Raw genomic sequence first — 25848 nt, forward strand, 5'->3', positions numbered from 1 at the left:
CTGGAAGAAGCGGAGGGCAGCATCAGTTGCTGAGTTTGGATATTGATGGGATATTTCAAATTGGGCTGCCAGTCCTCCAGGATTGCCCTGGCATCTCCAGGAACTGGACACAGATCCCCAGGAGACTGCCGAGAGTCACCCAGGAGATACTGATAGAGCAGTCACTAAAATACACATTAAATGCTGAATCTGATGTATACAGTAGTCCAGTGGGGGGGGGGGGCAGGCGGGGGTTTCAATGTAACAGTCATGTGCATTTGCCTTGTGTTGTAGTCATTAATGTCACTATGTCATGTAATGAGACCTCCCAGAATAGATTCAAACAAAGTCGGCAACCCAAATTTCAAGTCCACAAAAGAAGGCTGACGTGCGGCTGTTTAGCTTCTGAAAGTGTGTTATCAACTGTCTATAAAAAATATTTCAAGTCTGAAAACCGAGCAGCTGCTTCAAGAGCCAAGGTTTGGAAGCACGGCTCTGCGAGGGACTGGGGTGGGTTTTTTTAACACCACGTTAGGAAAATATTCTGGTTTTTTTTCCACATGCGCCCTGGGAGGGCCGCCTCCTAGCATTGCCCCCAGGGCCACAGCTCAGTTCTGCCACGCGCGCTTGGGGCAGGAGAGGAGCCCCCGCCCCGCCCCACTCCGGGGCGTCCGCACCTAGTGCCTGCGCCAAGGGGCAGCACCGCGCGCTCACATTCTCCAACACTCATGCGCCGAGGCTGCCGCGAGCCTTCCCAGCCACCATAGCCGTGCTTTGGCGGAAGCTGCCTTTACGCCCGTGCTGCGCCGCACAGCTGTGTACGCATGCGCGAGGCTAGCTCCGTCGACGTAGTATACAGGGGTAAGGTGCTGGTGCCAGCCGCTTCCGTCGGGCCGCGGCTAGTGCGCAGGCGCGGCCCGAAGCCCCGCGGGCGCCTCCCGAGCTAACTGCGCGGGGCCGGAGCCGGGCAGGATGAAGCTGTTGCGAAAGAGCATCGAGAAGGACAACGCGGGGCAGGTGACGCTGATGCCCGAGGAGCCCGAGGACATGTGGCACGCGTACAACCTGCTGCGGCCGGGCGACAGCCTGCGTGCCTCCACCATCCGCAAGGTGCAGACCGAGTCGGCCACGGGCAGCGTGGGCAGCAATCGCGTGCGCACCACGCTCACGCTGTGCGTGGAGACCATTGACTTCGACTCGCAGGCCTGCCAGCTGCGCGTCAAGGGCACCAACATCCAGGAGAACGAGTACGTCAAGATGGGCGCCTACCACACCATTGAGCTGGAGCCCAACCGCCAGTTCACGCTGGCCAAGAAGCAGTGGGACAGTGTGGTGCTGGAGCGCATCGAGCAGGCCTGTGACCCGGCCTGGAGCGCTGACGTGGCTGCCGTGGTCATGCAGGAGGGGCTGGCCCATGTTTGCCTTGTCACACCCAGCATGACGCTGACCCGCGCCAAGGTGGAGGTCAACATCCCCCGCAAGCGCCGGGGCAGCTGCGCCCAACATGACCGGGCGCTGGAGCGTTTCTACGAGCAGGTGGCGCAGGCCATCCAGCGCCACATCAACTTTGACGTGGTCAAGTGTGTGCTGGTGGCCAGCCCGGGCTTCGTGCGGGAGCAGTTCTGCGACTACATGTTCCAGCAGGCCGTCAAGACTGACAACAAGCTGCTGCTGGAGAACCGGAGCAAGTTCCTGCAGGTAAAAGAGTCCCATCCCCCTCAAAGCTGCGGGGTCTGGCGGGGGGCAGACGTGATGGGATGCAGGAAACAGGGCGGGGTGGGTGTCAGCAAGGTGAGCCTCAGAAGAAAAGTCTTCCTTTTTTTTTTTTTTTAATTGATTTTAATTTTTTTCTTGATTGAGCTTAAATTATGGGCCAAGAACCAACAACACCTTTTCATTTGAGACTTGTAAATCTAGATGGACCAGATACTACAGGTACTTGAATGCTTCTCCTCTCCCCTTACCCCAAATGCAACCTACAAAAAGTTGTTAATCATCTTCAACAATGTTTGCCTGGGTATGGCCTATGTAATATACCATGAATGAGGCAAACCAGGTTGCTTTTATAAACAATTCTGTTACCATCTGTATCTGGCATGTCTGAGTTAAGATGGTACTGATCATTTTTTTTCTGTCTGTCTTGGCTTTTGTTTGGGCAGTCTTAAGGCTTCACTGCTCATGTCTTATCTATTTTTTTTCATTGGGAGGATAGAGAAAACAGATTTTATTAGCTCTGGGTTTGTTAAAGATGCATTAACAAAATTTGAGTTAAGCAGGCCTCCAGTCCAAGCTCAGGCTTTCAAGTTCTGGGGGTTCCTGTAATTTCTGGGGCACAAACTTGATAGCCTCAGAAGTATTAAATCACTCTGTAGCTTAATAGAAATGAATACAGGTCCATTTCATGTATTGCGCCCCCCCCCCCCCCCCCCCCCAGTCAGTTTGAGGGACAGAGTTCAGTTGTTTTTTCAGAAATGCACATGTCCTGCCTATGCAGAGACGTGCGATGTGTTTTCTGGTAGTGTAGAACAGGGGGCTGCAGCCCCTAGCACGCATGCCACAGAATAGCATGCAAAGCCAGTTTGTTGGACATGCCACAGCCAACCCAGGCTCTGGGAGCTGCCACCAACCACAGAGCCCGGCTGCTCGCAGCAGGCAGTTGGGAGGCTGCAACCCCTGCTGCAAGCAGCCTAGGCTCCCTGGCAGGCAGCAGCTGCCCAGAGCCCAAGTAGACTGGCAGGCAGCCGGGAGACTACAGATAGCTTCACTGGGGTCCAGAGCACCAGTACTAGTACTGGCTCCGTGGTGGTGGCAGCCGCACGCAGACCTTGGGACAAACTGTAGGGAAGGAGCTGGGGCAGCACAACTGCAGCCCCTCCACTGCCATCCACCCAGAGACGCACATATAGTCTCAGCCACAGAGCCTGTGCTGGGGCCTCGATGTAACTGTCTGCAGCTTGCCAAAGCCCAGGCTGGCTGCGGCAGGTAGCGGGGAGATGGCAAACAGCTGCACCAGAGTCTGGAGCCCTGGCCGCATTCTGTGGCAGCAGCAGCTGCACACACATCTCCAAGCACACATCGGGGAGAGGTTGGAGCAGCGTAACCCTAGCCCTTCTGCTGCTCTCTGCCTGGAGATGCTTGTGCACCTGCTGCCAGCAATGAGGATCTGACCCCTCACGGGTTCCCCACCATCTGCCCCTGGTATAACAAGTCGAGGCATGGGTCAAGGTTGAAGTGTTTTTTGGCACAAGGGCCAAAAACGTTTTCAACCCCTGGTCTAGAATGTCTTCTGTCTACTTTCATAATGTCTTCTCTATACGTTCACAGGCAAAGTTGCAGGGAAAAGGAAAGGAAGCTTTTTTGAATCTAGCAGAAGTGCAGATTTTGTAGGGTTTTGGTTTTTGTTTTGTTTTTTTGTTGGCTAAATACCTGTTTTCAAGAGTTTAGCATTTAGAACTAATTTTGAATGGAGGAAGTATTTTTCCCCCTTCATTTACTCAAAGTGCCCCTTTTGGAAAAGGATAGTAACAATCTTCTGTTTTAAAGGCACACTGTATCAGATGTAAGCATCTGAGAATACAGTAGATAGTGGAAAACATATTTTGGGTCTGTGTGATCAACTAAGTGATCCTATTTTATCTTCCTGTTTAACTTTTATTATAGGTCCACTCATCCTCTGGACATAAATATGCACTGAAGGAAGCCCTTTGTGACCCAGCAGTAGCCAATCGTCTCTCTGACACCAAGGCAGCTGGCGAAGTCAAAGCTTTAGATGACTTCTACAAGATGCTACAGCATGAGCCTGACCGAGCTTTTTATGGTCTCAAGCATGTGGAGAAGGCCAATGAGGCCATGGCCATTGATACTCTCTTGATCAGTGATGAGCTGTTCAGACACCAGGATGTAGCTACGCGTAGCCGATATGTGAAACTGGTAGATAGCGTGAAAGAGAACATGGGCACAGTGCGCATCTTCTCCAGCCTCCACGTGTCTGGGGAGCAGCTCGGCCAGTTGACAGGGGTGGCAGCTATCCTCCGCTTTCCTGTTGCTGAACTCTCTGATGAGGAGGATGAATCTAGCTCTGAAGAGGATTAATGGAGGTGGTTCCCTTTCCCCATAGCATAATAAGACTCAGTGACAGTCAGAACCTTCCTTGCTCAAATACTGTTAAGCAGATGTGCCATGCTGTGATTTGCGTATTGCAGGACTGTGTTTATTAAAGTGTCTAGCTTTTAGTCAATCCACTCTAACAGATATCCATGTATGTTTACACTTCCTATAATAGTGTATTGTAGGTTGGAAATGACTCTACAAACTACACCCGGGATCTCCAGTAGCACAACAAACATCTGATTTTGCTTGTGAAAGCTGCTGGCTAGGTATTTTAAAGCAGACAAGGAACTGAACATTTTGGAGCAGGTACAAAAAAGGTTAATAAATTACGAAAAACAGTGTTAAAGTGTCACAGTTCTCATTTAAATTAGTGCTTGTAAACAGTGCTATAATTTATAGGAAGTAACTTGCTCTGTGTCTTATTTGGAACTAGAAATATTCTTTTTATTCAGAGACCTGTCCATGTTTTCCTCTCACACACAGCGTGTTTACAGCTTGATCAGGAACATGGGGGGGCATGCCTAACTGATAAAAAAGGAGTAAATTATAGAAGGGATGAGGTGAATAATAAACATGGTTGTGAGCTACGCAAGAGTCTAGCCCTTTGTCTGAAATTAGGTGATACAGCAGGAGAAGCGCTCCATCAAAACTGAAATTTAAAAATATCAGCTAATTAAAAAACCCAAAAACTTCACAATTTTTCCTTAAATGTGAGGTTCAGGTTAGGTTCTGGAGCTTTGTAGGCCGCATTTTAGATAACTTTTAATGTGCTACCTGGGATCTTTATGTGCAAGTGGTGTCACCTGTGATGTTAGTCATGTCATACACTCTTGCTTTAAATGACTGTTTTCCAGTGAATTAACAGTAGGATAATTTTAGGGTCTGATTCTTCAAACAATTACTGGCTTGAATAAGAATTTGCAGAAGCAGGTCCGTACTCCCTTCCCAGGAATTATTTTGACAACAGATGAATGGCTTGGATCATAATTTCATAAAAAATCATTCTTAGTTTATATACTCTTTTAAAATAGGTGCACTTTTTTGCAGTTGATAAAACCAGGAAGGTTTTAGCCTATTTAGAAATATTGGCAACTGAAAAAATATAATATAATTACTTTTCAGTTTTATTTAATATATTTATACATATTTATTAATGAAACTCAAAATTGAGTTCTTAGTGTTAATAACCCTATTTTTCATAACACTTACAGGTTAAAGCAGGGCTATCCAACTCCTGCATAGCTGGGGCACACAGACTGCATGCCTCTCATAAGACCAGGCCTGTACTACTGTGCCTTGAGCACCCTATCATACTGCGCCATATTCCCTTCCACTTCCCCTGCCACTACATCACATAGTGAAAACAGCTCTGCTGCACTGTGCCAGCACCCACTCCACTGCATTAGATCCCTGGGTCCCTTTGAGATTCCGGGCTACAAACTACCTTAGCTCTGTTCCCAGGGGCAGACAGTGGAAAGCCAAAGGAGGGAGGACTCCAGTGATGGCAAGAGTAGCTACAATGGTTGTGGGGAGCAGGACCCGAATTGAGAGTCCAGAAGTTGAATGTGATCCCTGGGTTATCAATTAGACAGCACTGAGTTACGGAGAAAAGCTTAGCCAAAGGAAATTAAAAAAAGCCAAAAAACAAACCTCCCTCCCTTTGCTTTCAGATTCTGTAATATATAATAAAGGTAGATTTTTGTATAAATAAAACTTAAGGGGCTTTTTTTTATTTGTTTTTTTTTTTTTTTTAAGGGATGTTGACAGGAAAGACTTGGCTCAAACTCTTATTAAATCAAGTCTTCTAAGTGAAGTAATAGAGCAGTTTTTAAAAATAAGATTTTAAAAATTGTTTTAAGTAATTACAGCTGTTTCTAATCTAAGTAAAATATCTTCATTTCAAAACAGCATGTAAACTGAACACTACTCTTTTTTTTTTTTTTTGTAAAATAATTTTACACAGGTTCTTGTTGATATAGCCCTTTTGTTTCTGTTTTCAGAAGCAGGAACAAGTTGAGACCTGGTGTTGACATGGTAATTAGTGAGGCCTCTTGCAACGCTATAAAGAAGACCTGATTAATAAAATACATCACTTAACTGTTAAGAATTATCAAATTATTAATAATTAAATTATTCATTTATTCTTTATAATTATGTGTCCTTTTAAATATAATTAGTCTTTAACAAGAGTTGCAAATTTCAGCTGTTAAAATTAGCCAGGATGCTTGACTGATCATCAGGGGCCAAGTACTTGACTTTTCTGGTGGGGGGGTTTCACAGATCCTTGTGAGTGTGTGTGTAAAAAAATAAAAAAAAAATAAAATTAAAAAATAACTAAAAGAATCATGAATAAATAGCTAGCAATTTTAGAGGCGAGTTTGAGTTTTCTTTTGGGTTCGTGCTAATGGTATCAAAAGCTTCAGGATGACTTGGTATAGTTACTGTTTCTATCCCATAATAACATTTTCATGTTCTTCTGAAAAAAAATCCTTTTGGAATACAACTTTCCATGCTTAATTGCATTCATGTGTATTTTTGTTTAGATTGTTGATCTTTAATACTGCAGGACTTTCAGCATTTCAGTTTGAGTTATGCATTTTCATGGTAGGATTAATAATGGTACTTTTCTTAAGCTCATGTAGCTCAACTGAGAGGTCATTCTGTGAAATAGCACTTGGTGTTGCATCCAACTGGAATTGTACTTTGGTATGGCACTTGACTCTTTCAGGAGGATATGGTACTTTTCATAAATCTGACTTTTTTATAGTAAATTGGTAAGGAGCTTGACATACATGGATATTGAGGGGGAGTTTTGGAACAGCATTATAGCATTACAGTTGGTCATAATCAGGGGAATTATAATTTATAAACAGAGATGTGGGGCGGAGAATTTTGCAAAACAGAAAATTTTCCAGTGCTTTATTTTTCTGTTTGAAATTTTCCATTTCTAAAAATTCATTGTTTCAGAAAATTCATTCATTACAATGAATGGATGCCAATACAATATTAGGCAAGCTTGGAAGTTTTAAAGTTGTAATTTAATGTTTTTCAGGTGATTAACCCTAGGAACTGTGAGAGAGTACATATGTTTTATTGATTTGTAAACAAGAGGATAAATACACTCACTTAATAATCCAAACCAAAAATCAAGTTATGAATTCTCCTAATTAGCTGTACTGGTCAAATCAAAACCAAAGCATGGCATATGCACAGTTTTTTGGGTGTGCTAAAATTAGTCTGTCAGCATTTTTCTGTGCCTTTGGGTTTTTTCTTAAATTTAAAAAACAGTGTAAGAGAAGTACATGCTATTGTGTATTGTCCTTTACATTTTTACAAGTATTCCAATAAAAATATTTTTTTTCACATAAAGCTTTGAATTTGTTTGAATATAACATTTAAACCACATTAGGTGTGCTGTATTTAATTTTTTTCCTAATCAAATATTTTCAGTTCAAATACTTGTGGCTATTAGGACATAAAATTAAGATGGGGATACATTTTTAGTTTTGTTTACTAAATATAAGTCAAAGAATTTTCCAATTTAAAATTTTTCTGAAAAACCCACATCTCTGTTTCTAAACACTGCTGATATGTTAATGTAGGCAGCTGACAAACTGTGCTAAATCCCAGCTTTAGCAACTAACGTCAGGGTGTTAAACTCATTTGGCCCTGTGGGCCAGATCAGCCTCAGACAGACCCTGCATGCTGGATGTAGTGCATGAGCTGGTTGGGTGCGGGAGCCCTGGACTAACCCCGCACATTCCCACCCCTGAGCCCTGTGTGGAACATGCCCTGGCCGCAGTCCTGCAGACTGTTTCCCTCGCGTCCTGTGGTGTGTGTGGCTGGCTGGTCCACTCTGAGACGCACGGGCCGTAGCGTGGCACAGTTGATAGGGCTCCACATGCTGGATCTTTTGACACCTCTGAACTTGCCTGTTTGAGTTCAAGCCTTTCCATATGTTGATTAAAATTAAGGATAGGGCAGTACTTGAGTTGTAACTTAAAGAAGATGCGACCTCAGTGCAGTGTGTGAAGTAACAAGAGTTTGCTTATGCAAATTCAACCACAGGCTTTTTGCTTTAGATACTGATCTTGCAAGGTGCTCTATGTCCTCATTTATTGAAGATGTCACTTGTTAAAGAATATACAATTAGCAGAGTTCTCTAAAACTTAGAACCGTTATGCCACAAGGACATTCTTAACCTTAATGAAAGATTCTAGCATTACCTGCAAGTCGCTAAGCATCCGACAAAGAACGGCACTCTTCAGAATCCATTGAATTTATGCCAGTTGAAGGGTATTCAGTACCTGGAAGGGTCAAACGTAGTAAATAATCTTACATCCAACAAGTCAATTCATTATGTCTAAATAATGAATATATGTATGTTAAAAAGCCAAGACATGTTATCAACTATTGCAGTAATCATCCAGGTAAGGTTGTTTATAATTAAGATCAGACTGCAGCATCCAGTTTCTAGTTGGTATTAATAACTGTCTCCTTCAGTTTGAGGTTCAAATATCTTTGTCTTTTGAGTAAAATAACTTTGTATTTATGGTGAATTTCATTCTCTACAGTGCTTCTGTTCAAGCTTTTTGAATGGGAAATCTGCATTTCCTTCCTGGATGTGGATAAAAATAGATTGTTTATTTATTTAGTTTACTACTACTATTATTATTATTGTAATTGTCTGCTGAACAAAGTAGACTTGCAGGCAGTCAAAAGCTTGCAACTTTGTTAACAAAAAGTTTTGAAGAAGAATACAGATGCTCCATGTAAAAAAATTAATCATTTTTCAAGAAAAAACTCAGGAGTGAGCAAAATGTGGCCCATGGGTCAAATACGGCCTGCCAGGCCATTCTATCTGGCCTGCAGGGGCCCCTAAAAATTTTAAAAATTAATATTCATTTGCCCCTGGCTGCCTGTCATACAGTCCTCAATGGCTTGCCGAAACTCAGTAAGTGGCCTTCTGCCCAAAATAATTGCCCACCCCTGCCCAATCTCCGTTGAATGTGCCCTGTTGCTCAGTTACCTGAATTCAGCACAGTTCTTTTCATGTTAACACCTTAACAGTTAATGTTACCAGAATTTATTCTATTTAAATTCATGTATTGCAGAGTCCCCTGCTAGTTTTACTTTGATAGTTAAGAGAATTTTGAATGAATTCAGACCCCATGTTGGCGTGCATGCTCGCATGGCTAATATCTTAACTTTTATACAAATCCTATATAAGGATATTTTGTTTACCATTAACAGTCAGTAAGTGTTAAGCAACTTAGTCATACTCATTTCCTGCCCTAAGCATAATATCTCTCTCAACAGAAACTATTATAACTAGGGATTTCTGAACTAGGATTTGGTCAGAAAATGGAGAGTTCCCTTATTTGTGTGTGATTTGTTCTTCAGTGATAGCAAACAGGACTTAAGTTTGCCTTTTTGGAAGCAAAATGACAAGTATAAATTTATGATGATCCTATATCATATGGTGTAGCTCCTCATTATCTTACTGGCCTCTTATTCCAAGAAGTGACCGCTTTTCCAAGATTAAGTATGTCAGTTTTGAAAGAAAAAGAAATTTATACTAACAGCTGTTGTTCTTCATATCAAGCACTGGGCCCTGGTCTTGCAACCCAGGATGTTCATCACTTAAAGCATGTGAGTAGCCTTACTAATTTCAGTTAAGGCCTCTATCATGCAAGCAAACAGAAGTAGAACCTGGGTTATTCGTATCTGTGTGGTTTGCAAACTTTACTTTGCAAAAAGTTGCTGAACTAAGAATTCTTCAAACATTCAACTATTTACTGGAGCTTTTACTTCAAAAGGTACCACTTCTCCAGTCAGCTGGAGTTAGTCAGCAGTGCAGCACAGCTTATCAGTGGAGTGATGTTCTTTGAAATAAAAGCCATAGCAAACAGTTGGAGCACCTCAGTGGTCCCATGCAGCTGTTTGCTGTCAACATGTACCCCCAGATACTTTGTAAACCCTCATCTTCACAGGGGGTTACTGTGGAACAAAATACAGCTGATGTCTACTGCCAAATGTTTCTGAATTGTTTTTCAAAATGATATCTATAAAAGCATACGAACATTACCACGTTACCAGCAAGTGGTACAAAAAAAAAGTGTGTGTACAGTAAAAGCTTTGTTATCTGGCATCCATGGGGAACAGTGGGGTGCCGGATAACAAAATATGCCAATTAATTGAGAGGCCTGAACAGGCGTCTTTGCCTGTGCGTGCCGCCACTTCTTCCACTGCATCCGGGGTACCGCCACCCCTCCCACCGCATTGCCACCCCTCCCATGGGCCCTGAGGGACGGAGGCGGGCTCCGTGCAGCCTGCTATGCCCTGGGCCATGGGGACTCGGCAGTGCAGGCTGCTTTGCCCTGGGCTGTGCGGGCTCTGACAACCCAAAAGTGCCACAGTGGGCACTTTTGGTTTCACTTTACCTTACAAGCTGGCATGCCAGTTAATAGAGCATGACAGCTTGTAAGGTGCCGGTATATGTATGTGCGTATGTATATAAAATCGCTTGCTTTACCTTTTTTGCATGCATGCATACATACATACACCTATTGTCTGGCTTTTGAATAACCAGAACGCTTTGGAATTTCTGGCCAGCTGGCTGCACGCGGGGGGAGAAGAAGCACGCAGCATGCGGCGGCTGCCACCCACCACCACCACTCCATATGCGGCCGCCACCACCCCCCTGCTCTGTGTCTAGCCAGAAACCCCTGTGCCCCAGGTACCTGGAATTTTTAGGTTACCAGCACCCTCCATTCCCCACTTGTGTGTGTGTGTGTAATATTACAAAAGCCTTTGTCTGTCTATCCGTAATGCTTTATTTGCACTCTTGTTGTCTGAAGCAACCAATCAGAATTCTCCAACAGCGATGGCAGCAATATGGTAGAGCGCCACCGTGACAGCGGGGGCAGAGCAGGGAGGCGAGGCGGCCCTGCTCCCTGAAGGTGGCAGAAACTGAGCAGCTGGAGCAAGTGGGAGAGGCCAGCCTGGCCTGCCCCCACCCTTCTGTCCCTGCTTTCATGGGGGCGCTGTCCCCCAGGAGGGCCAGAGCAGAGGGGCAAGACAGCACTTGTGGCCTCACCCCTCCCCGCTTACTCCTTGGAGGCATCAGCAGTGCAGGGTGCTGGCAGTGCAGCGCTGGCCTTGCCCCCCTGCTCTGGTGCACAGGGTCGGGGGTGGGTGTGAGACGTATGGGGCCGGAGGTGCAGCAGTAGTGCTGCAGGGCGCTGGGTGGCTCAATCCCTGCCCACCACCCACCATCATAGACCCAGAGGGAAAGCCTTCCATCTTCAGCTCCCTCCTTGCAAAAATGAAGTTTATTTCCTGCCTATGGGGACTTTTTACCATCTTGTACCATCTACACTTTTCCCTAGAGCATGACAAAGGGACTTTGATCCTAAAAGCTTGCAGAAAAGGACAATTTTCTTGCCATTTTCCAGCTGGTCTAATAAAAGGTATCATTTTGGAATCAAGATAGTAACATGAACATTCTCATTAAGGAAATGTCTATTTAACCAAGAGTGTATGGGTGAAAATGTGAAAAGGTTTAGTCTTACAAGTATTGTATTAATTCTAAATTCCAGTATTAAGTCTAAGGTTTTTTTTTAATTTGTTTGTCTATTTATTTTCAGCAATGAAAAGAATGAATAAAGACTTGCAGAGCTTCTGGTTCAAAACTTGCATAAAGAATTAATAAGCATAATGGTTAATCTAGCCAAATGTTTTGTGGTAGACTCATCTGGTACAGTGACTCTGACTTTAAAACAGGGACTACTTGCAAGGCATGAAATATTTTCTTTCCCTTATACCTCCAGCACAAAACCTAACCAGTAGTACTCTGTCTCAGCCAGCTGAATTAGAAATATAATTGTCTTGTTCTTTTGTAGCGTCAGTCCAAAATATTGCAACAATAAAATCTTTATTGCATTTATTCAGTCTACTGGTGGAAAATATTTCTCTCCTCATCCTGTTTGGTAACTGAGTTGTCGTGGAGGGTAGCTGAACTTGGAACAGTGTTAACTTTTGAATTGACTTAGGAAATACCACATTAAGCAACAGCTTCCTAGCACTGCAAGCGTCTGGCAAATTTTATTGTATATTAGCATCAATCTCTTATCTTATTGCCACCTATTTTGGCAGCTCTGAATTCTGAACAAAATGTAGCTACTCTGGTTAAAATGCAAATGATTATTTTATCACTATTTATCCTACTTAGTGTCAGGCAGCAGCTCTCTGACGCACAAAATTTGGATTAGATAATATTAATTAGTGGAAATAACATTTTTTGCAGAGCCATATATACTAGTTTTGAGAGTTGCTCAGATCCTAAAAAGAACTTCTAGATACCCTGGAATAACGAAAAGGTAAGTAGTTAAGAGGGCTGGCTTAGAGCATGGGAGACTAATATTAAAGTTTTCTCTTCTTGGACTAATGCTGAAGTTTCTCTCATTTATTACAACCATTGAGCTTTAGAGTCAGTCTCTATGTCTCAGTCTCTACAATTAAATCCATTCCATTTTATGTCAATAATAAGAGTTGGGTGGGAGATTGACAGTCAGTTGGAATCTTTGCTTGGGATATGAAATAAAGGTTCAAATGCCCAGTTTAGATCAGACAAAGGCATATGACACTGAGTCTCATTCTTCCCAGTGGGTTTGACCCTTTATCTCCTATTTCTCTAATGACTCTCCTAACCATTCATCTCAGCTGGTGGTTAGTGTGAGGTAGACCACTTGCTTTCCTCCTTCCATCCCTCAAAAAAACCTTTAGAAAGGTTTTGGGCTGATGCAGAATAGGACTTTTTTGTACTTTCAATCTTCTGTGGGAGAACAGGATAATTTCCCACCAAGTTCTAACCCAGTGTCTCCAGTTTATTAGAACTAAACTGACTGTTAATGCTAGAATTTCAAGACCAGCAAATGACACAAACATTAATAATGTCAAATGAAAGGCAAACCTAATTGCCTTTCAATAAAAATGAGCCCTTACGTTGTAATTCCATTTGCCGAAGAAGATGGTTGTAGCTATAGGTGGATCTGGGCACATGACGTGTTTACACGCATGTAACATGCTTGTAGTCTGATATAAACTAAAAAGAACAGACGCTATGCAGAGGTGCTTAACAACTGAGGACCAGCTATACAAATGTACAAGCCTTGCGAAATGTTTCAGAGGCATCTGAAATGCTCCACACCAAAATATCGCTAAATGAGGTAGGTGGGGGGGTGTTATTTCACTTTTTGTTACATGTGCATGGGGAAAGGACGGTGAGCAGATGGATAGCCTGCCAGCTGTCCTGCCACTGGGCCGCCTCTGGATCATGGGGCAGAGCTGAAAACATCCCCTGCTGGAAACCTTTACCCTGTCACAACTTGTGGCTGCTACAGGAGGTAGAGCCTCCACCTCTCCACTGAGCAGGGAAGAGGTTTGGGGCTGGAGTGTTAGACTTCCAGTGGTGGGGCTCGTGAGTTCCTGCTGTCTCCCAACCCCTTACCACTTAATTCTGGGCTCTCTGCTTTCTCTTCCACTCCCCTCTACCTCCCATCCTTGTGAGGATGAGCTGCAGTGTTTTGAAATGTTCCAGTTGGGGAATGGCACAGGGATTTTATGTACATTGCCTGGCTGAAACTTTTCCAGGTGTATTACACTTGAAGTATTTCAGTAGTTATGCATGTCTGCACCCTGTTAACCATTTTACTGGTGTAGCATACTAGAATCTGGCGAAGTGTTGCTTCTGGAGAAGAAATAAACACTATTCTGGCATAGCTTACTTTGGGGGGATGGCGATGTACATTTCCTGCCGTCTCAGTACTGCCATTTGCTTAATGTATTACCAGTTTCCCTGCCAGCTGTGAGGCATTACAATAGCTCCTACTGCAGCAGCTACATGGGAAGGCACTGGTCTGCTCTGGCAGCAGTGTAATGTATATCAGTTTTGTCCACCTGTATAACTTATACTCATATTAATGTGTCATGTGCAGGCTACATAGCCTTAAATTTTAAGGGATGCTAGCAGCAAAGCTTATTTAAGTCATCTGAAGCTTTACATTATAAATAATTCCTTAAGCTTCCCTGAGAAGTTACTATATATGTCTGCTATCTGCAGCAGGCCTCTGGTATTTGGTAAAGAGAAATGCCCTTTTCCCTGTTGTTTTAAGATTTGAAGCTGGTCTGTACACAGGTTTTTTACTACTAAAAGTGTTTTTGATTTAGGGGAGTGATTATTTTTAATTACAGTATTAGTTCTAGTATTACAACCACTTGTGTGGGTGCCCTTATAAAACATTTTCCCCTGGAAGATTTCTAGGAGGTTTACAAATGAGAGTTAGGGAACTTGGTCACTCTACTTCTGACTTCCCCTATCAGAAGCTGTAAGCATTGGCACTGGAAGCTCATACTTAGTCCAATATCAACCTATTGCTAGCTAGGGACAACAGCTGCATGTGCTCTGGCAACTGGCAGTGACCTCCAAGGACTTCTCAGTCAGGTGAGAGTAGTTCCAGCATAGCACCACTCTAGAGATAGCCCTTATAAAGGAGGGTTAAAAGCAGCCAGTTTCTGGGCCCTTTGCACACTGCTGGAACTATAATTTAAGCTAGGGACACATATTACACATAAACCAGTTTAAGTGATCAGAAAATGGTTTAAACCTGTAACAGAACATAAGTTCAGTGCACATCAACCAGCTTCACGATGGCTGAAACTGGTTTAAGATAAACCTAGTTGAATGTAGTATCAGACGCAACTGATTTGGGTCAAACTGATTTATGCAATGTCTGTGCCAGAATCCTTCCTGGCTTAAGTCAAACCAGAGTCTCCCAGCATCCCAGCATGCTCTCTGGGCTGGGCTTTCTGCTCCAGCCCAACAGGTGCAGGGGCATGGCCAGATATTGGCCCTGGGAAGGGGGCAGGGAAGAGGTTTATTTTTTTGCTCCCCCCACTGCCCTGTCCCACCAGCACAGACCTGCATGTCTGTGCTGGTTGCTGCAGTGGTAGGGGCTTGGCCAGCCTTGGCAGTAGCTCAGAGTGACCTGGCCAGAGGGGGTTGAATTCCCCCATCCCTGTCCCACCTGCATGGGCATGGGCCAGGGTCCACCTGGTGCTCTCCCCTTGTTGCTGCAGCAGTGGGGCCAGAGGTACAGGAAAATACTGGCCAGCATGGTCCCTGAGGCAGAGGGGGCAGGGATGGGGGTTATTCCCCACTCTACCCCTACTTCCCCCAGGGGATTTCTGCAGGGTCTGCCTGCCACTGCCCCTGCTCTCTCCGTGCATGGGGCAAAAAGCAAGATAAGCCTAAGCCCCCTCCTCCAGATGGCAGAGGAAAGGAGAATAATGCCCCTCCCTGCCTGCTGCCCAAAAGGCTCTGCCGGCTGGCCTCTAGCCAAGCCTCCAGCCCTGCTGCTGGAGTGACGAGGGGGCAGGACCCTGACTGCAGCCCCTGTCCTGGTGTCTGGTGAGCATGAGCCTCTTTCCGGTAAGGGGGCTGCGAGCAGGGGTCAGTGCTGCTGCAGACTGTGCAGGGCAGCACCGGGGCTCGGAGGGGGCCATCGCCCCTGCAGTGCCACTGCTCATTTGCAGTAGCTTTCACAAGAGTTCTGGGACTGGTCTCTCCACATGCCGGTGGCACTTGATTCTTCTACTTATGATGTGACTTTAAAGGATGCTGACCACTCTCAGCTTCCATTGAGTTCAAAACATCATATTCTTGTTGTTCCTAATCAGCGATGCAATACATAATTACACTTTGACAAATTTCCCTTACTGAGGAAAATTTCTATTTGTAGTAGGTAAATAAAAAATCAGATTCTTTCTGTGCTAATCAATTTTCCTGCCATTTTTGCAAGGCTTTTTTAGATGATTGAAGGAAGAACAGCAGGATTTTCACTTGCTTCTTATTCTGCTAAGATAGTTATTTTCATTTAAATGTGTTAGGCCAAACAGGGTAAACTCACTGATGGACTCAGATGGGAGACTTGAAGTGTCTAGTACCAAATGCTCATGTAAACAGCCCTGTTTTTAGAAGTAAACCCAAAATACTGGTTTTTCCTTTTTAAAAAATGCAAATATCAAAATTAAAGTTTCCATCTAAGGAGAAATCCCTCTTAAAAACAAAATCCCTTCATGACTGGTTCTAACTTTTCCTGGGTTGTTTACTAGTCTGTAACTGCAGTGAACAGCCCAGAGTTTAATTTTTTTGTGGTGTCAGTTAGTTTGCAAATAAAAAGAGTTTACTGTGTGTACAATCAAAGAGAGGCTGAAGGCCACATGGCTGTAAGATCCTTTTCTTGTATGCCTAACTGTCTAAGAGTATAGACAGTTAAGGAACCCAGCAGTTAAGGAACCCCTGGCTGGAAATACAGCTGATGATATACAACTACTTACTTAAGTTGTAGATATATTAACATTTTTTAGTTCTTTGGAAAAATGATCAACTTCTTGCATAAAATGGTAGGATATTTTAATTGTTAGTTTCAAACGCATCTCACCTGTTAATGCATTTCATATAATATCTTATTTTTTAGACCAGATTAACTCATGAACTGGAATCGCAATGGCAGGGACAATTCCCCTGAGTATAACACACTTCAAATAAAGCATATAAAACAGAATTTTCAGAATCTAGTGAATACTGTATGATGCTGTCTGGCTATGTGGGCTTTTTGCACTTATTTGAGCTAAAGGGAGATTCAAGTGTAAAGTTTGGTACCCATGGGCTTCATTTGGATTTGTGATTATCCCTTGAGTAAGCCACTTAATGAATTACTGGTACATTGATCCATTTTCAAGACGTTTTCTTTCATCGGTGACCTACATATATTATGAACTATATTATGAACTATATTCTTCTTGGAGTTCAGATAAAGGTAAATGAGATGCACAAATTATATAGGATAGCAAATTTGTAAGATTCTTCATCTTATTTGTTTCAGAAAATAATCAAAATAAAACTGTTTAGACATTAAGGGAGAGGTGGTAGCAGCACTTTGTGGAATGCCTCAGTGGAGTAACAATTGTCTCTGGATTTAAAAAAATCTCAAAACAAATCCCAGCTTCAGCTAATGTTTCTAATGGTTAGTCGAAACCAACTGCGGCTAGGGGTTTAAAACTACTCAGTAAGTGTTTTCTAACTGCAAGTTGTGCGGTGTAAGTGAAAGTTGGACCTATGTTAAACCCTACGGATTTTAGTACTTCATGTAAAAATTTTTGGGACAGAGGGTTTAATGTCTGTTTCAGTAATGATTACATTATGGAATATATTTTTGGTAAAATCATATAACCCCTTTCTTAACAGAAAACTTAATTCCTTACGAGTGTGCTCTGATGTGGGCCCATGGCAATCTAAAATTATAGTAATAAATGCTGCTGTTGATGGCTTTGAACAGGCTGCATCTGCTAAAATTTACAGTGTTTCAACAGAGAAGAAGAAGTTAGTTATTCCATGCTGGAATTTAGCTACTATATAATTGGGAATGAGGAGACATTTCCCTTTGACTTCTCATTTATGAGAATTACTGGCAGTGTGTGAAACAGCTGGGGCTTATCCCTGGGAGAAGTCCAACACTGGAACTAATTTAATATTGCTTTCTTTTCTTCCACCACTTGTAGCAGCCTCTTTAAATCCATATCGTCATTGCAGCTATGATTCCTAGTTATATGTGAGGATGTTTTTAAAGTAACACCTTGAACAATATTACTTAGCAACTTGGTTCCTTGTGAAGAATTAGCACACTAAAAGCAATGGAAAAAGGAACACTTACAGTGACACTTTCAGGTCAATATAGCTTCAATTTAGAATATTTTTAAACCTTTCAAAACTAACATTTTTAAGTGTAGAGGGTTTTTTATTCCACCCCCACCTATTGAAAGTCATTTCTGCTCTTGGGAAACTGTGAGTATTGTTATTTAAACTTAGCATCTTTGGTTTAAACTTCACTAGAATATTTACCCTTTTAAAATGTTTTGTATCATATATGGTGCTACTATTTTTTATGAAGGTCAAATCAGAGTTCAGTCTACAGAAGTGCCTTTGATTTACAGTTTGTTGTAGTTTGTGGAAGAGCTGTACTTTACAAAATGGTTAAAATTATCTTCAAAGAACTGAAGCCTTTCTTTACGTTCTGCTAAAATTGTAGAAGTTTCTCAATTTACCTTCTGAACTAAGGAAGTAAATATATTCAATAATAATTTTAAAAATGGGGTCATTTTAATGCTTTTATATGGGAGTGATCCAACTTCTATTGGTCACTATAAAGAATCACTCTGACTTCAATAGAAATTGGATCAGGCACATAAACAATTATTGAATATGCAATACTATGCTATATATTGATTATGCTTTTTCTCATAGTCAACATAATTGGGAGGAAGGAAGTCAGAATGTCTTGATTATAACTGTAGACTCAATATTTAAAAAATGAAAATGCTAGGGAAAAAAAATATTCCAAGACAGTGATTAGGGCATGGTGAGGAGTAGACAGCCATAGCTGTTGGAAGTTTAGAAAAAGCTGCAAAGCATAAAGTGAAAATATGTACTTAAATATAACCTTTTCCATGAAATATAGAACTTCATTTTTTCTGTCCCAGTACATCACTTGTTAAAAAAAGTAAAAGTGTTTATTTGCTAAGTCAATGAATGCAGCACTTTCTAGCATTCTAAAATGAATGCATATATGAAGGCCTATTTTTAAGAGAAGGTCTGGGAAAAATGATGGAGTCTCGGCTGGCAATAAAATAGGAAAGGTGGCAGGAGTGGAGGCCAATTGTTACTTTTGCAGCACAGGATAGATGTGAAAGTGGCAAGGGAATCTTGATTTGAGGGGAGAGCTGAATTTCCAGGAAGCCAACTAAAGTCAACAGTGTAAAGTGAAAACAGGGGTCTAAGAGGAAATGAATTGGAGATCATTGAAAAGCTACATTTAAGAATTTTCTAGGATTTGCTATGTGGCATTCAGTAAACCACTTAAATTTTTTGTTCCTCATTTTACATATCTGTAAAAGAGTCTTATATGAGTTGGTGAACTTTTGCTTATATCTGTATAGCAGAGTACAGGACTTTTGTTCTTAAGGTAGAAAGTGCAGAGTATTAAGACTTGTGTATAGGAGAATGTCAGTTCCCAAATTTCTGAAACAGTGCCCCCATTCAGAGAGATGCACAATTATTTAGGTCATATTTTCTAGAACTGTCTTGTATTTAGAAAGGTTTTCACCATTATATAGAGTCTGTTCATTCAGGAACAGATTACAAAGCATTGATTCAGTACTTTTTCAGGCTTGACACCCCTTTGTAAAGCTATGTTCCAATACGAGTCACTTGGTATAATCCAATAAAGGATGGTTTTATTTGCTGGATTAAACAAAACATGTTATTGGGTTTGAACAAATTGAGACTACTGAATCTGGATTCACTTATAAGATGCATATGTCTTTGCCTTGATTTTTTTGGACAATTTTCTACTTTTAATAATGGAGAGTCATTCTTCAGTTCACTGGAAACTATCCAGAAAGTTAGTCTTTTGCTCCTCAAAGGTTAAAGATTAAGAAAGAACAGTTGGAGGCAATATTTTACAAAGGTTCTTTTATAGTCTAGAGAAATAAAAAGCCTGATTTAAACTCCCTACTGAAAAGGTTTTAAAAGTTAGAAACTTTTTTTTATAAAGGCTTTATCTGAAACACAGAAGCTGATATGTAACCATCCGGAATTAAATGCAATGCGAACTCTCAGCACAGCCTTCTCAGACTTCTACTATGAAGCTAAAGCAATCTGAGTTCACAAAAGTGTGTTGTATCACAAATGGATATTTTCCACTATATGGAATGTTTGTGACTAATTCTATTTTTCATTAAGAAATGGACTGATTTGACAAATAGTAGATCGTGCTTGTAAAACTTAGTAGAGACAGTACTGAGACAAAAGTTAAAGTGCAAGGATTCCCACGCTTAGCTTACCAAATGGAGAAATCCTCTCTTCTGCGTATGAGCCTTTGGTTAGGTAGTAGCATTTCTTTTACATAAATGGGAAAGAGTAGGGCCCAGTAATAAGCCCATGACTGGCGAGTCCTTTTTGGTTCTATCCTAGGCTGTAGTTGTCACTGACTCACGGTATGACTTTGGCAAAGTGATTTCTGCTTGTGACTTGGTTTTTGCATCAATAAAATAGGGATAGCAATATTTATCTTTATGATGATCTTTAGGCTTAGTTTCAGAGGTGCATAATATCCTGCAGCAAAATTTATTTTTTTGGTGAAAAGTATAATGTTGTTCAGTTTCTTTTTCACATCAAATTTAGCATTGAGGCCTACCAAACACTCCAGGCAACCTTAATTTTCTATCATATTCAAATATCTCTCATCAGTAGCTTGGAAACTTTCCTTCCCCCCTTCCCCTCCATTTGCTTGCTGTTCTGTTTTTCTTATGGCACAGCTGAAAATGTGAGAGTCAAACTTTTAGGCTAAATACAGACAGTCAAAAAGCCTGAGGCTGAATCGCTTTAGTCTTTGCAGGTTAGTCTAAACTGCACAGATAACATTGAGACAGAAATGAACAGACATCTACCTTTGACTCAGGAAATGCAACCACCTGCTTGCATTGGCTCAGGGCAGAAGCCAGGAGGTGCTAGAGCACAGCTCTCTGGCTGTGTGTTCACTTCCTCTTCCTTCTGTCCCTGAGGCCTCTGGGGTTTCCAGTCCAGAATTACAGCAGCAGGACTCTGAAGGGTTGCTCACTTCTGCTTCCTGCTTCCAAGTGCCTTAGGGATTTGTAGTCCACAGGTATAGCCAGCAGTCATTTTGAGCAAGGGAAAGAGTGTTTAACACCCTCCCTAGCCCTAGCCCCAACTGGGGTTTGCCTGGAGACTGGCAGTCGTCCCATTCCCGTGCCCCACCCCCCGTAGACTGGGCTACATCCCCAGCTGGGCATGCCTCCCCTCCCCTGCTTGCCAGCCAGCCTCACTGCTCCAGCCCAGCCCAGGGCTGCAAGATGCTGGGATGCTGGGGGACTGTAATTTAACTTAAGCTAGGTAGGGGTCTGGGACAGAAGTTCCATAAACTAGTTTGGCCCAAATCAGTTAAGTCTGATACTTCATTCAACCAGGTTTACCTTAAACCAGTTTAAGCCATTATGGCTGTGTGTGGATGAAATGAGAAGCGTGTGTGCACAACACTTTAAAGCAGGCTAAATGCTTTTGCACTGCCTCAATGGTGACACTGTTTGCACACCTCAGTGGCATATTACACATTAATTTCAGCCACTCTAGGAAATTCAGCAGCATAATGCGCCTTCAATGACTTATGGCGCATCACATTTAAACTCCTTTGAGGAGTTTGCTGCCCCTACAGCCATGAAGCTAAGCACCAGGCTCCATGCAGCTCCATGGCTCTGTAAGAAGCCCTGTAGGCAGCCTAACAACAGCCCAGGAAAGTAGCTCTGCCCGAGAAAAGCGGTGAGCCTGATCTTCCCTCCCACCCCTTTGGAGCTTGCCTGCCTGAGCTGTATGGGGGCCTGGTGCTTCCCTCTGTGGCTGCCCAGGACTGCCTGAGCTGTGTGCCTGCAGGTGGGAGCTGTTTGGGGGGGGGGAGGGTCTGCTGCTGCTGCAGAGGGAAGCAAAAGCCCCCACCCCCCTCCACAACCCAGGGACCACTCCACCTGCCAGCAGCTCACCCTCCCCTTCCCGCCGGAGAGGCAAGTAAGTCAGTGGGGTGTGGGCATGACATAGGGGTTTAATCAGCCCTAAATTGACGTGGTGTTATTTAAAACCCACCATGTCAATTTAGGGCCCCCATTTTGTCTATACATGCCCTATGGAACTGGTTTATGTGCAGAGTTTTGTTCTTTTACAGGTTTAAACCAGTTTCTGATCACTGAAACTAGTTTATGTGTAACTTCTGTCCCTAGCCTTACAAGGTAACGATCTTATTTCCTTATCATCATAAACTACGGTACAAGGCACTCAAAAATGTGATTATAGCCTTGTAAAATGGGACACCCACCCAATTGTCACTTAATTATTAATTATTATTTTATAAGATGTACTCTTCTGCAAGTCTATAGGCCTTAAAACCATCCTCAGAGCACTGCTTGATGTATTATGTGTTACACAAAATATTGTAGCAGTATATTTTCCTTCAATAAGCTTTTGACTGAATGTGTATATGCTATACAGTGTTTTAATTGTCATTGTAAATTTCTCTGTCTTCTTTTATGACACACAATCACAGGTAGAGAGATACTGTATTTCCTTATCTGCTTTTTTAAAATCAACTAATATTTTTCATTTGTGCACATGGATCTGTTTGTCTGCTTTGTTTTTTATTTTTTATTGAATCTTATTTACTTTTTTATTAAATACTCTTTGTTACCAATTTCTTTTTACAAAATATGAAACCTAAAGCTTCTGGTAGGAATCTGCATAAAGACAGATCTCTTTATACATCTCTTTGATCTTCAAGGTGTGAAATAAGCTAATTATGGCACTGACCACAAGTTGTTCAGGAGGAAGATGGGTATGTAGTCAGTATATGGTAAATGCAAATTGTTCTGCATATTGTTGATTAATCAATAGGGCACCTAGAGTGGTTGATGTGTGAAAATTCAAAGCTGTGCATCAGATGTTGTGCTGCTGTCCTGGCTATGCATCGGTCTGTTCTGAGGAAATCTTTAGAGATGGAGACGCTACATAAAGAGACATCAGCAGTACATGAGATAGTGCACAGGACATTGAGAGGAAAGCAGTTCTCTACAGCTGAACACAGGGGTGTTTAAACAGGAAAATAACTGTTAATGTTGGCTACATAAGAAGCTACATGTTACTCTGGCTTCCTATAGGGACAAAATGTGCTTATCTGTTCCTAACAGGTGTGATGTGTGATTGCAGGCTCCTTTGTAAGAACAATCATATAACTCACTAACTAGTTCACAAGGATAATCAGAAGCCACAAATTGTGCTTTAGTCAGTACTTTCTATGGTATCCCCTCCTGCTCCACTGAGCAGATTGATCCTGGGATCCCATGTCTCAGTTTGGTGCTTGTGTCTTTTTTTCAGGATGTGCTTGCAAAGTGTCGGATTTTCAGTGTACCTACTTATGTTATCTAACCAACCACAGAACAGTGATGTCTCAATTTTGGTTTTAAAAAATTATGAAAAAATAACCGTCATTAAAGACACCAGTCAAAGTGTATCATGCTTTTTTCTCCCTCTTTCATAAAACTCCACGATTTCTGAAATTGCCCTGAAACTCTCATGATTTTTTCCCACTGATCCTGCCAGTAGTCTTTTTATCTACACCACTGCTAGAAGCCAATGAGAACATGTACATTTTAGACAGAAATTAAAGCCAAGCTTTTGAAAGCAAATAGGCTAAATACAGCTAGTATGAAGTATGGTATCTTCACAGTATGATATCTTTCTCTAAATATTTTGAGATAGTATGTAATTGTGTCTGTATTGAAGCTTTGTGTACGTCAAGGGTCAGCAATCCCCAGCACATGTGCTGAGCATGGCATGCAAGGCCATTTTGCTTGGCACACCACCGCCTACCCAGGCTCTAAGCAGCTGCTGCCAGCCACGGAGCCCAGGCTGCGCCCAGCAGGTGGCTGAGAGGCTGCAAGCCCTGCTGCAAGCAGGCTGGGCTCTGTGGGAGGGCTGCAATTGGGAGGCTGCAAACAGCTGCTCCGGGCTCTGGCATGTCGGCACTCCAGCACCTTCCAAAGTAGACATTGTGGTTTTTTCAGCACTCCAGCCAAAAAACATTGCCCACCCCAAGATGCTTCTCAGGAAAAAGTATCCCTTCTCCAAATAAGGAGCGGTCTATGCGCTCTGAGATATGAAGTTGCAGATTCCTTTGAGCAATATCTTACTGGCAGCTAACGTATATTTAGGAAAAACTGCATTCTTTGATAATTTAAAGGTAAAAATGAAGAAAATTTCCAGCAAATGGATGCTGATAGCTAAGGTTAGCAGGGACCCGTGGGGAGGGAGAAAATAATTGTTCTTCACAGTAGTGAGAGTAGTTCAGCCGTTTTTCTAGGTTGCGTACGTTCCTGTTAGCTTCATGAGTCTGTGTGTACCAGTTAAACTCATGGAAAGCCATGTGTAAAATAGACTGTAGAATAGGACGGTGGTAATATATTTCATATCACTAAGCATTTTAGGATCTGATCCGAAGCCTACTGAAATAATTAACTAGAGTGGCTTTGAATCAAGTCCTCTCTAAAACTACTGTAAATATATGCATATAATATCTTATATAATATAGGTGACTTTTATATATATATATGTATATATATAGGTGACTTTAATTATATACTATAATATTGTATGGTATATGGGTGAATATATACAGAAATGCATATAATATAATATAAGTGACTTTAAATATATCTTAATACAGGGATGACAGCAAAAAACATACTTCAGTTAAGAAAGTGTGTCAAGGGACAGTTTGTTTGGAGGCAATTGTAGGAAGGAAGTATAGAGAGTAGTAAGACAGGAAGAACAAAGTTGAGTGAAAAAAGTAGAAAAACCAGATCAGTAAGGAGACAGGATAAGGAGGAATGCAGGGTCTGAGACACAGAATAGAGGAAAATGAGACCAGATACTTAAGCAGGAGTGTGATACTATGGAAATATCATCCCCAGTGTTATGCAGCACTGAGTCTAAATGGTGTTTTATTTTGTTAATTTAAATAGATTATGTCCTAGTATAGGATTTATCCAGCAGAAATGGAGTCAGATGCGGCACACTTTGCAACTCTTTCAAGGAAAGCAGTGGAAGCCCTAGCCATGAAAATAGTTAAAACAAAGCATGGGAAAATATGCTATAAGGAATAGTTTGGATTGTCAGGGGACTGTATCAACTGCCAGATGCTAAGAGAGCCAAATTCAATCCTGCTGCAACTATTGCAATTAAAGTTATAAAATCATGAATAAATAGTCTTTCTCTTTCCTAGTTCCTGCAATTCTATTATTCTGTAAAATAGTAACTATAAGTATATTCTGCATTTAAAAAGAAGCACTTTCTTCCAGTGAGCTAAACAATACTTTACAAGTAGTAGTGGTTTAAACTTAACGATACGTCTATGAGGTGTTCTCATTTTATAGCGGGGCCATTGAGACATGAAATGTTCATAGCTTACCCATGGCCATAGAACCAAATTAGTGACGTAACTAATTCAAGGAAGAAGGAGCAGAGAGAAAAATATGGGTATTCTGCCAGCACTTGGCAGCAATGTTGAAGCCAGACCCAGCTGCCAGCACTTGGCAGCGATCTTTGGAACTCTGATCTCTGGCCAGCACCTTCCCTGCCCGGGAGCCATGTGCCCAGTGCAGGGGCAACATGTGCCAGCTCCCTCCTTCCCCACCCTGTCTCCTTGTGCCAGGGCTGCCCCTGCCTCTGCCAGCAATGCCCAGTGCCCTGCTGCTCCAGCCCTGCCCCTGCCAGCAACGCCTAGTGCCCTGTGCTCCTGCTGGCCATAATGCTGGCCCGACCAGTCCCCACTTCCTTCCTCCCACCCAGGGCTCAAGAGAGCTGTGCACCCACCAGCATGGGCCAGGGCACCAGCTGCAGGAGGCCCTACCCAACCCCTTCCTCTTGCACTCCCTGCTCCAGCCTGCTTGCCCCACCACCCATACACCCCCTGCTTTCCCCCAGCACCACTTTTGGGCCAGACACTTGTTTGAAACAGAAAAAAGCTTTATGATACTCTCAACCCCACCCTACCCCAACTTTGCCCTCAACAAACAGTGTCC

The 25848-nt window shown here is 42.5% G+C and overlaps 2 protein-coding genes across 2 annotated transcripts in view; both read left to right on the top strand.

Annotated features, from left to right (window-relative positions):
* The window catches only part of ITGA1 (integrin subunit alpha 1), a 131042-nt gene that overhangs the window by 7788 nt on the left and 97406 nt on the right, over nucleotides 1–25848 (top strand). The window lies entirely within an intron of this gene.
* Nucleotides 260–12037, top strand: PELO (pelota mRNA surveillance and ribosome rescue factor). Its single transcript, XM_090038059.1, has 2 exons — nucleotides 260–1677; nucleotides 3640–12037. Exons 1-2 carry the CDS (start codon nucleotides 952–954, stop codon nucleotides 4069–4071), a joined length of 1158 nt encoding a protein of 385 aa, XP_089894185.1. The 5' UTR covers nucleotides 260–951; the 3' UTR covers nucleotides 4072–12037.

This window comes from Crocodylus siamensis, chromosome 3 (genome assembly GCF_052110815.1).
Source record: "Crocodylus siamensis isolate JL-2025a chromosome 3, ASM5211081v1, whole genome shotgun sequence".
NCBI classification, from domain to species: domain Eukaryota; kingdom Metazoa; phylum Chordata; order Crocodylia; family Crocodylidae; genus Crocodylus; species Crocodylus siamensis.